Source organism: Elephantulus edwardii, unplaced genomic scaffold (assembly GCF_000299155.1).
Source record: "Elephantulus edwardii isolate Elephantulus edwardi_28Jun2011 unplaced genomic scaffold, EleEdw1.0 scaffold00116, whole genome shotgun sequence".
In the NCBI taxonomy this organism is placed as follows: domain Eukaryota; kingdom Metazoa; phylum Chordata; class Mammalia; order Macroscelidea; family Macroscelididae; genus Elephantulus; species Elephantulus edwardii.
This window is the reverse complement of record NW_006399866.1, coordinates 5,934,960-5,947,461: the sequence shown is the minus strand read 5'-3', so window position 1 is coordinate 5,947,461 and position 12,502 is coordinate 5,934,960. Positions and strand designations below refer to the sequence as shown.

Genomic DNA, 12,502 nt, shown 5'->3' with positions numbered 1-12,502 from the left:
GTCTCTTGTAGACAACATATTGATGGATTTTGGCTTTTTATCCAGTCTGCTACTCTTTTTCTCTTCAGCAGTGTGTTTAAACCATTTACTTTCAGTGTGATTATTGAGAGGCAAGGTTTTATTGCTATCATTGTGTTCAGTTCTTTTTGGTGGTGTTGCTAGTTGCTTTGGTCCATGATACTTTCTGTGGTATCTCTGTAAGAAGGACATCTCTGAGTCTTTCCTGCAATGCTGGTCTTGTTTTTACAAACTCTCGTAGGTTCTGCTTTTCTGGGAATATCTTGATCTCTCCTTCATATTTGATGGATAATTTGCTGGGTACAGTATTCTTGGTTAACAGTTGTGTTCTTTGAGTGTTTGATTTATATCCTTCCACTCTCTTCTTGCTTACATGGTTTCTTTTGAGAAATCGGCACTTAATCTTTTCTGCTCTCCCTTATAGGTTACTCTTTGTTTCTCCCTTGCTGCTTTCTGAATTCTCTCCTTATCTTTGGTTCTGGCAAATTTAACTATGATATGCCTTGATGTTTTTCTTTTGGGGTCTAGTCTATATGGTGTTCGCTGAGCTTCTTGTATATATATTCTCTCATTCTTCATTATGCCTGGGAAATTTTCTTCTTGTAATTTTTCCACAACTTCTTCAGTGCCTTTACTTGCTTCTTCCTGTTCTGGGATTCCAGTGATGTGCTTGTTATTTCTCTTGATGGTGTCCCACATTATTCTTAGGTTTTCTCCTTTTTCCTTCCTTTTTGAGTCTGCTTTTTGCTCTAGCAGATCAGTGGTGACAATTTTGTCTTCTATTTCACTGATTCTGTGTTCCATCTCTTCAACTCTGCTTATGTGTCCCTCCATCATGTTGACAGCATCTGAAACATTGGATGTCATATTTTGGATAGTGGTTTCTTGTTTTTCCAGTGCCACTAATGCCTCGTTTGTTTTCTTTACATTGTTCTGGACTGGTTTTTTTTTTAGTTCCTAGATTTTGCTTGTAGTATCTTGTAATTCTTCGAGTTTGTCTTTCATCCATTGAAAATATTCAATCATTGTTCTTTTAAATTCTGTGTTAGAAAGTTCCATCAGACTTTCTGGCTTCAGGAAATCGGTTGATACGTGTTACCCTTTGGGGGTGACATCTTGCTTTGTGCTTGTGTATTATGTGCGACAGCTTGCTTTCTTCAAGACATTGATATGTTCTTGATCTGAAGATAATGCTCTAGAGATCATTTGGGTAGCTATCCCACTTGTGTTTTTCTCTGAACGTCTGACTCCCAGGAAATGTCAGTTCAGAGCCTGTGAGAGTGGCCTCTTGTAGGTAAGACAGGTCAAGGTGCTCCAGATTAAAGGTAGGTTGATTAACCAGACGTGTAGACACAGGTGTGTAGCCAGATGGGGTGGGGTATGCACGTAGTTGGGGTGATCACAAGGGTAGTTCAACCACTTGGGGGACCTCACTCAGTCCTCAGTTGTTTGGGTGTGCTTACAATTGGGGTCCCTATTCAAATTCCAGCTGTCCTTCTCCCACCCAGTGGTTTTCATTCACTGGTGCCTATCCAGTGGTGCTCATGCAGTTGCTCTTGCACAGTGGCCCCTGCCCAGGAAGGGTCCTGGGTCCAAGGGGACTCAACAAGACAAAGTCAAATTCCCACCACCCCACTCGCCTCTGGCTGGTTTGCAGTGTCCACAAAAGTTCAGCCAAACTATCACTGGCCCACTCGTTCCTGGGCAGTTGGCGTGGCCTGAGAGAGCTCAGCCAAATTCCCAGCAGTGGGCTCACCTTTGGGTACTCTCCCAGACAATTGGTGGTTCCCAAGAAAACCCAGTTAGGATCCTGCCAGCCTTTCTCGTGGCAGATCAGTCCCACAGCAGCTCAGTTGGTGGCTTAAGACGATGGCTGGATTCGCGGTGTGCCTTTGTGTGCTGACTCTGGATCGTACTGTCCACGGCTGTTGGTAGGTCTCTGTGCTGCATGAAGGAGTCTCTAGTGGTCCTGGAGCACTGCCAGGGGTGCAGGGTTGTGGCAAGGCCATTAGGGTGTGCTAGAAGTGTGGGGGCGCGGGATGGTGGTGGGGTGGTGTCCCTGGACACGGTGCTGTGGCGGGGGTGGGGGTGCAGGGCTTGGGCAGTTCTGGGAGTTAGGGGTTGCAGTCTGTTCCCAGATATTAAGCTGCCAAGTCACCAGTCTTCAGCAAATAAGACTTTGTGCACCATTGCCCTTGTGCGCCATCACCCTTGTGCCCATCCCAGCTCTTGAGCTTTGAACTTCTATGGTCATATCCCTAACAATCTTCTAATACAGTGACTTATGGAGAATCCGGCTTCTTTCTGTGGTTGCCTCCCAGGTGAAGACTAATAGAGTTTGAATCCATGGTGCCAAGAACCTGGACATAGTAAGAGCCTCCTGTAATGTGTTGAATTATTGACTTAGAGTTGCTTCTGCACACCATGCATTAGAGGCTGAGACCTGTGTTCTACAATTATGCCATAAATGTATGAGATTTTTTTTTTGTAATACAGGAATCTATTAAATTTTACGTGTAAGCTGTAACACTTGGGATGATGGCATAAAAATGTGCATGTGATAAAATGTAAGGGTTATGGGCCTATCATTTGGTATCCAGAACAGCCTTGGAGTCTGAACTTAATTTTAGGTAATTCCTTGGAAAAAAATTATTCTATTGAAACCCAGTCACGTCCTGAAGGCAACCACAGATAATTATGCTGATAAAACATTTCTGTAATATTTTTGCTTAATAGAAAAAGTAATTTTTAAAATTCTTTATTTCATTCTTTATTTTCTTATTAGAAAGTGACTGTATTTTGTTAACCTGAATACGTCATATTGCAGCTGGGAACTTGGAACTTGCTTTGACTCTGGAATATTCTTTACCTTTTTTTTTTCTCTTTGTAAAATCCTAGAGTTTTAATGGCTGCTTTTCTCTTCTAATTTTACTTATCTCCAATACTTTCCCCACCTCTCTACCTTTTTTTGCAGCACTACCCTCTGTTTCACATTCTTATTTCCCATAGAACATAGTGAAATATAAACAAGAGAAACTAACCATTTGCCAACATTTATTGCCATGAAGACTCTTCTGTATTTCATTGAGCTGCCAGGTGACTTTCTAGCTTTTACCAAAGCATTCAGGATTGAGGATGATTTATGTGAGGTCAACATGAGTGATATTCTAAAGGTGCCAAGCAAGATATCCATTTGGTACAAACTGCCTACAGGAAACTGTGCTGCTTAACCCACATTGCTTTATAGAACTCTGAAAGAGGTTTTGTATCCCTTAACTTTGGAGTGAACTTTTTCTAGAAAATGAAATTCATTCTAATTACACAAATATGGGTGAATCTTTCTTATCTTGGGGCTGATTAGGGATTTGGATCTCATGGGTTGCATGTATATCTGGTCATTTGTCCCACCTGCCCATCAACCTATCCATTCATTCTTTAGATCTCTCTAAAAGTACAATCCCTCTCTGATTCATCTTAATAATTCCTTGCAGCATCTTCAGAGATACTTGTCTCAGGAGCCAAATAACTTCCCTGGATAGTGATTAAAGAGCTTATTTCTCTCAGCACCATTGTGTATATCTCAGGGGTGATGGTGGGAATGGAGTTGGAGGGACCTGACAATAAAGGACTCATCTCTAGGGTGGGCAGCAGAAGGGAACTCTAGACCTCATGGAATTCCAAGTTTTTCAACCTCTTTGAAACCCCATACCAGTGATGGGCAAGGCTGACATGTGGTCAGCATTTAACCATTTTTTTTCTCTCGTGTGTTTGTGTGTGCATTTGACTCTACAGGTCAGTTTTTGGGTTGTAAGAGAAATTCTCACAGCACAGACGTTAAAAATAAGGGCAGAAATCCTGAGCCATTTTGTGAAAATAGCCAAGGTAAGTGTTTTTATTTTTCCCCCCATTCTTCTGTCCTATTCCTTATGTTGTCCCCTGTTTTGATTTTTTTTTCCCATGTGTTTTCTTAGTACTTTGGGTCTCCTCATGTAGGGGCTGCTCTGCTCCGAATCTGCCAGGAAGGACTCTAGAAGGGAGGATGTGACCTGACTTCCTTGAGCGGAACCAGCTATGAGAGCCGCCTAGCTTCCCACCCAACCCCCATGCTTTGGCAGCATGTCACATTGCTCCATAATTTAGACAACAAACCCTCTCTATACCTGAACAGTCATAGAATCTCCATGAAATCCCAGCAGCTACCACTTGAATTTATCCATCATCCTTCACATTTAGCCAGAACCAGAAGTTGGTGGATTTTAGTTAGAATTGTTGGCAATAATATCATATCCTGCACAATTTTTCAGCAATCGACGGAATCTATTCCTTAGCCCTTTCTCATCCAGAGCTGGGCCAAATGACCCATGCTGCTGTACCCACTTCTGCCTTCTTCCATTCACCAGATGGTATAGATTCTGTCTCTGCCAGTACCAGGCTCACATGTATATTGGACTGTTTCCCTCCTTCTTTTCTCATCCCTGCTGGTTTAGCCTGTGTTTTTCCTTGGGGCCTTCCGGCTCTTCCCCTTACTTTTTTCCACTGACTTGTGACAGCATTGCTCTGTCTGTATGCTGTTTGCTTTGTGTATGTGTGCATTGTTCTCCTACCTGAGTCCTAGACCAGCTGACACTTACTGAGATGCTTACAAGCCAGCCACTGCAGCAGTTGCTTTAATGGCTTGATCAGTACTCATAGTGAACCTGCGTGTGGACATGATTATTCCATTTCCAAGGAAGAAAATGGAGGTTTTTAAAATGTGCGATGCCCATGCCCAAGACCCTACAACTAAGGGAATTGGAGTCTATGTCTCTCTACATTCTGGTTAACTAACATATACCAGTATACAGGTAATGTTAAGGGCATCAGCCATATCTGGGATGTGTGCATTATTCTAGAAAAATCCTGTACGTTTTCCTAACGTATCCAAAACTGTGATGGACATTAAGATATGATCCTTTTTGAGTTGCAAATCAAAACAACGATGAAATATCATCTCACCCCAGTTAAGAATAGCAAAATTCAACAGAGCAGCAAACAACAAATTCTGACGAGGTTGTGGAGAAACTGGAACCCTTATTCACTGTTGGTGGGAGTGTAAAATGGTGCAACTACTATGGAAGGCAGTATGGTGCTTTCTCAGAAAGTTGGAAATAGAATAACCATTTGACCCAGCAGTTCCACTACTGGGACTATACCCTAAAGAAACCATAACTGCCACTCAAGCAGATATATGTACACCCATGTTTATTGTGGCTTTGTTCACAAACGAATGGCTCGAGAAGCTTTGTATAGTCACACAATGGAATACTATGATGCATTAAAAAACAAGGAACTCATGAAATATTATGCAAAATGGGTGACCCTGGAGGACATTATGCTGAGTGAAATGTCTCAGTCACAAAAGGACAAATACTGCATAGTGCCACTGTTGTAAAGTGGGTCTGACATCAGAGTTGGGGGAAAACTAAGAGGGGATAAATAATACATACTGCATTGAAACAGATGAGGGAAACATTGAAACTATTTAGGAGGACTATATGATTAGGTATTATTGTCGAATGAAAGCACATAGTGGAGTGGACTGGGGATGGAGGGTTTATAAAACAATGAAAGAATTTTTAAAATTTTTTTTATTTTACTTTTCAAAGAGAAAAGTGAACTGGTGGGGAGGGGTGGGCAGGTAGGAAAGTGTGCAACAATGGATGAATTGAAATAAAAAATATCTGTAAACTTTTATTAAAAAAAATATATAATAAAAAAATTTGGTCCTTTTTACTGTCAATCAGTTCAGTGCTTGGACCACAAGGAAAAGTGGGATGAATCTTAAACTTTTCTAACTTTGGAGAAAGACTTACTAGAGGATATAACATCTGAACTTGGAAGTGCTTAAGACAGGTGAGGCAGGAGGGAAAAGATGAGTCATTCACACAGAGAATGACAGGATCCACCTTGTACTGAGCACTCATCTTGATTCCAGAGACAAGCCTTGGCAAATCACATGCACTTCCTCATATAATGGAGGTGCCATGGATTACCTTCTTCATTTTAAAGATGAGGATGATGCCACAGCTCAGAAATGCTAAGTGACTTGGCAAAGGACGTACAAGTAGTGGGAGCTGGGATGGAATGAGATCTTTTAGTTACTTAGAGCCTTGTTGCTATCCCAAACTTTACTCACTGTAAAATGAGAAACAAGACCCCAGCCCTGTTTGCAAATTTCCCTCAATGTGAACCAAGAATGGGGCAATTACATCTTTCCTGCACTTACTCTTGACTGTGTCTCATTCACTTGCCCTCTATGGTAAGGAACTTGTCTGAAATGAAATAGAGTCCAAATGTTCTTACTAATCTGGGGTCTAGTTCAAAGGAGCATGATCAAATGATTGGGAAGCCAAAGTATTGTTTCCCTAGTGGAGCCAGATTATGCAGATTGATAACATCTTTCCTCAGCCTCTGCCTCATTGCTGGCTTTAAGTTAATCACAGAAGACCCAAGTTGATCTTTTTGGTACATCCAGGGTTTTAACTTACAAAAGCCTGTTGGGATAGTACTCTGATCTTCCTTTTCTTAGGAAAAAAAAAACCCCAAACAAACAAAACCCAACATTTTCAAGCCTTACCCTGAGCCATATTTCTGTCCAGCAACTAGATTAGCCAATTTATGAAATTTTGCAAATATTTTAGATGCAGACTCACACTTTGACCATTTAAAAGGAAAAAAAAGGCATATGGTTTCTATGAACTTCCCAGAACTATATTTTCTACATGAGATATTTTTAAGTGTAATTGAATTTCATAAATATGACAACATTTGGTAACACTTGAGCATGTTTTTGTTCCTTTGTTTATGGCAGCAAAATAATCTATTCCATATCTTTTTTTCAGAAACTTCTCGAACTCAACAACCTTCACTCTCTCATGTCTGTGGTGTCAGCATTACAAAGTGCACCCATCTTCAGGCTGACGAAAACCTGGGCTGTAAGTTAATCTCCCTAAATCTACTTTAACTCGGCTGTCATTTCACTGATGAAGTTCTTCAGTCCTTAAGTCCCAGAGGACTTTTCTCTGACTGTCTGCCCTTTGCCAGTGACAGAAGATTACTGTAGGCTAAAGAAATACTCCCTGGCATCCTCTTGAGTGCTTCAGTTATTACAAGAGTCCTTAGGGTGCTGACACATCATGTTGGAGGCTCTCTAGAGTGGACCCTCCTGGTCCCTCCAATGTTGTACGTGACAGCTGGGTCAGCGGTATGACATTTGCCCTCTACTTGTCTGGTATTCTTCTCTGGAAGACTCCACATCGCCCTTGGGAAGGTCTCTGGGTTGATGACTCACAGCTGCCCTAGGTCGTTGGCCATACAGTGAAAGAGTTTCTCTGGAGAAACCTGTGACCCTCATGGAGGGAAAGAGGATTTTTTTTCTTTTTCCCTCTGAAGGCCATGGATAATTTCAGCTTAGAGGTGGAGTCTGATAGTTATATAATTGAGTCTGTAGGAAAGTTTTTCTGCAGTAAAAATATTTTTAAAATATCTCAGGCCTCTTTGTCCTCCTGAGCTTGGCATAATGCCTGACATGGGGAAAGTAATTGCTATTTCCATTGCTCATTAGCATTCACCTCCTGGCCCAAGGTCTCCCACAGCCACACAGCCCGAGCCTTTCAAGACCTGTTTATGTCCCACACAACTGAAGGAAACTGTATGGAATTGTCAGCTGTGCTTCTGCAACTCATTTCCGAACTTTTTTTTTCTGCCAGCCTGTAGGGCTGGGTTGTTTCATACTTGGCTCATTCAGAAGCCTTTAAAATACTTAGGGATTGTATTGAAAGTGATCAGGAGGATTGAGCCTTGTTTGGTTAAAAGTCAGTTTTTCCATCGATCTAGCCCTAGCGAAGTGGAACAAGAAGTGTTAGCCTACAGTCAGAAAACTGGGTTTGCGTTCAGACACTGTTCAGGGAGTGACTTGCACTAGTCACCTTTCTTCTCTGGGACTCATTCTCCTATATTGCCTCAGACATTGGCTTCCATTGGTGGTTTCCGTCATTGCTTTGTGGAGTCTGAGGATTCCTTGGAGCTACGTTAGGAGCTGCCAGGGGCCGGAGGAAAGGGCTAAAAGGTGCCAAGCAGACAGCTTGGGCAGTGTTTCCCCAAGAGCACTTCTGTGTGTACAGTTTTATGTATTAGGCTTCTGAGTGAGTTTCAGGTGAGCACTGACTTTGAAAATTACTGGTCCCTGCAGCTGCTGCCAGCTTTGACTTTCCGTGAGCAGTGAGGATTTTTTTCAAAGATTGCTTAGATGGTTTTCCCATTAATTGAAATCTGTTATTGTTTCTTTGATTGCTGGGAACTACGTGAAGATCCTGAGGGATAAGTCTCAGATCTTCTCTTTTTTTTAAAAAGAAATTATTTTATACTGATTTATTTACAAAGTTCATATACATTGTTTCTCACACCTAATCTTTCCCATTTCCTTTACCCCTCTCCACCCATCAAATTTTGCGACCCTATGATTAACCCTTCCCCTCCAGCCTCATCCCTCTGCTCTTCTCTACCCGCCTTGGATCCTCATACTTATTCTATAATAACAATCTTATACAGTATTTGTCCTTATGGGACTGAGTTAGTTCACTTACCATAATGGTCTCCAGTCCCTCCCAAGTTAGGTGGTTGTTGTTATGTGCCGTCGAGTTCCTTGAGACTCATAGTGACCCTATGTACAACAACCCTAAACCCTGCTTTATCCTGTGCCAATTGTACTGCCTCTGACACACCCATCCCAATTACCCCAGTCACTGAATCAATCCACCTCATAGAGGGTCTTCCCCTCTTGTGCCATCCCTCCACCCTACCAAGCATGATGTCCCTCTCCAAGGACCTGTTCCTCCTTACAACACGTCCAAAGTATGTCAGATGAAGCCCCAGAATCCTTGCCTCCAAGGAACAGCCTGGTTTAACCCTCTCAAGGATGAATCTGTTTGTTTTCTTGGCAGTCCATGGTACATTCAATACTCTTCTCCAGCACCACAGCTCAAAGGCATCAATTCTCCTTCTGTCTTTCCTAGTTATTGTCTAACTCTCTCTGATGCGTAACAAGTGATTGCAAACACCGTGGCCTATATCAGACACACCTTATTCTCCAGAGAGACACCATTGCTCTTGAGTACTTTAGAGAGGTCCCTAACAGCAGACTTTCCCATCACAATACATTTTTTGATTTCCTGGCTACTGGTGCCAAGAGTGTTGACCATGGAGCCAAGCAAATTAAAGTTGTGAACAATCTCAATCTCTTCACCATCCATCCTGATGCTGCCAGTTGGTCCAGTGGTGAGAATCTTTGTCTTCTTGACATTGAGCCTCGAAGGCTGCAGTCCTTGACCCTCTGCAGCAGCAATTCAGGTCCTCCTCACTTTCAGCAAGCAGGGTTGTGTCATCCGCATAACGCAGATTGTTAATAGATCTTCCACCAATCCTGTCGCCACACTTCTCCTCATAGAGCCCAGCCTCTCGGATAATCTGTTCTGCATACAGGTTGAAAAGGTATGGAGATAGTACACATTCCTGGCGTACACCTTTCCCAATTTTGAACCATGCAGTGTTCCCTTGCTCTGTTCTGACGACTGCCTCTTGGTCCAAGTATAGGTTTCACATTAGCACGATCAAGTGTTCTGGGATTCCCATTCTTCTCAGAGTCAGCCACAGTTTGTTATGATCCACACAGTCAAATGCCTTTGCATAATCAATGAAACACAGATAGACATTCCTCTGGCATTCCCTGCTTTCAGCTAAGATCCATCAAACATTAGCTACAATATCCCTAGTACCACAACCCCTTCTAAACCCATCCTGGACTTCCGGCAGTTCTCTGCTGATGTGCTGTTCCAGTCGTTTTTGGATAATCTTCAGTAGACTCTTGCTTGCATGTGAAATCAACGATATTGTTCTATAGTTTCCACACTCTGTTGGGTCACCTTCTTTGGGATGGGAACAAATATAGATCTCTTCCAGTCAGTTGGCCATTGTTCTTCTTTGCTGCATAGTATTCCATCATGTGAATGTACCATAATTTCTCTATCCATTCGATTGTGTTTGGACATCTGGGCTGTTTCCATGTTCTTGCAGTGGCGAGTAACACTGCTGTGAACATTGGTGCACAAGTCTACAGCTCTGCCTCTCTTCTTTTTTTCTTAGGGTATATTCCAAGCAGTAAAATAACTGAGTTATATAGAATTTCTATGTTCAGCTTTTTGAAGAAGTGCCTAACTGCCTTCCAGAGTGGTTATACCATTTTACAATCCCACCAACCATGTAGAAAAGTTCCTGTCAGATCTTCTCTTAATGCATAGACCTTACTGTCAGCAGTATTGCAATTTTCAATGACTCTGATAAACTGTAGTCTGGATGAGTAGAAGTGTAACTTAGCACAAGGAGCAGAGGGTGTATAAGGGATCTGTTTGACAACAGGGCAGGGCCTACTGATAAATCTTTGGCAGGTGTTCTCCAAAGGATGCTATACTGTGCCCTGTCTGTAGAGCAGCATCTGGAAAGAGCACTAAACTCTAAAGACTGCTCTGTTTGATTTGACAAGCGCTCCAAGCTGGCTAAATCCTTACACTGTTGATGGGTTTTTGCTGCAATGAAAATTAATTTCTCACAGTTTCACCAAAACACTGGTAAGGATACCTACTCAGGATCCATTTGGAAACATAGTGCTCTTCACCTAATTCTGAGACCATATAGTTCAACTGTTCTTTATGGATTTGTCAAAATGAAAATATAGTAAAACCTGTTGAAGTCAGAATCTATATAAGGTGAAAATCTGTCTAAGAAGGAAAATAGAAATAATTTTCACTGAAATGAGTGACACAGAATAGTCAGAGTGCTCCTTATCAAAGTACAGACCTAGAAAAATTAGGAATCCCTGTTGACTTCTGGCTTTCACAGATTTCACTGTAACATATGCCAGGCATTATTCTAAAAGCTTTACATACATTAACCTCATTTTATCCTGGCACCTACCCATTAAGACATTTATGGATAGAGAAATGGAAGCACAGAAAGGTAAGATGATTTATGCAGCTTTCCACAGTTAATTTTCAGGATCTCAAGCTGTCTGGCTTTGGAAGCCATGTCTTTGTTCCCCCGTACTCCACTCATCTGCAAGAAATAAAGACAGTTCCAGCCAACCACTTGCCATTCAAAAAAGAGCACAGACCTGTTTATTACCCCCCCCTTTTTTTTTGCAAAGTGAGATGATAGGAAATTCAGAGATGAGGTCAGTAGACTCTGAGTGCCTCCCTAGAACTTTGAGCCTCTGACTTGGCTTTGGATATTGCTTGACTGGCACCTGATCCTTGAAGACCAGCAGAAAAGGAAGGTAGGTGAGGGCCCATCTGGGAGAGGACGTGCATCTGGTTAGTTAGAGAGCTGCATGCAGCCAGACCTTGAAGGCTGTTAGTCCTGAAAAACGCTGTTTCGCTACTTACTCCTTATTATTAGTCCAAGCCATGGCTTCTCTTGCTTCTTCAAGGCCTTGGATTGACTATTGCTTTTACTACCTTAGTGAACGTTTAGCTGGTGAAATCCAAGGAGATTGTGGGGAGCTGAGATTGTGTGTCATCAAAGAAAGAGGATCCATGACATCACATCTATAATTTTTTTCTGAGCAACTTCCCCATTGCTTCCTAAGGACTGTTTGCCTGATCACAGAGAAGCATGTACTAGGGCAGAAAGCAGATTGATATAACATTTCAGAAAATAAGTGTGGAAATTTCCAAATTGTTGTGTGAGGAAAGAGGAGGTTTGGCTTGATGTACACCATGTGAATTACAACTTGAGATCTCCTACTTCATTTGTTTCTTGGCACACTCACTGTTGAACCTTTGTTTCAGGCCCGGCTCTCACCCACCTGTCCTGTTAATCCAAGAAAGTGTTTGGCCCAGAGCATGTGGCAAATTGTTAGGTGCTTCTGAGTCAAGTACAACTCATAGTAATGCTATGAACAACAGATCTGAGCCCTGCTCTATCCTGTGCCATCCTCATCATCTCTGACAAACTTGAGTCATTGCTACAGTCATTGTGTCAATCCGTCTTGTTGGTCATGTAAGAAATGGAGTCAAGTCAATCATCTTTCCATTCATCCAGTTTACCCTTAACCCCAGTAGGACTGACACCTCTACTATCTGTATTTGAAACCCCCTTTCCACACCTGTCTGATAAGACAGCATGTGTGTTCTAGTGTATATATGTATATATTTTATTTTATTTTTATACTGCTTTATTTACAAAGTTTGTATACATTGTTTTCACATTGGATCTTTCCCATTTCCTTCATTGTCCCTTCCCCATCAAATTGGCTGGTCTGCCTTCCTATATTTTTACTTTATCTCTTTGTAATAAGGTCTGATCTTTCTGTGTATCCCTGTGTTTCTTTGACTTATACATGTTTGTTGTGTTGCATTGGATTCTAATTTACATTAATAATATGAGCTAGAGA

General features: G+C 41.9%; 1 protein-coding gene across 1 annotated transcript in view; it reads left to right on the top strand.

The window, feature by feature from the left end:
* Nucleotides 1-12,502, top strand: part of RALGPS1 (Ral GEF with PH domain and SH3 binding motif 1) — a 460,947-nt gene that overhangs the window by 166,612 nt on the left and 281,833 nt on the right. Inside the window, exons 5-6 of the mRNA XM_006892619.1 lie at nt 3,811-3,900; nt 6,900-6,992. Of these exons, the coding sequence (XP_006892681.1) occupies nt 3,811-3,900; nt 6,900-6,992 (183 nt within the window). The remainder of the gene's footprint in view (nt 1-3,810; nt 3,901-6,899; nt 6,993-12,502) is intronic.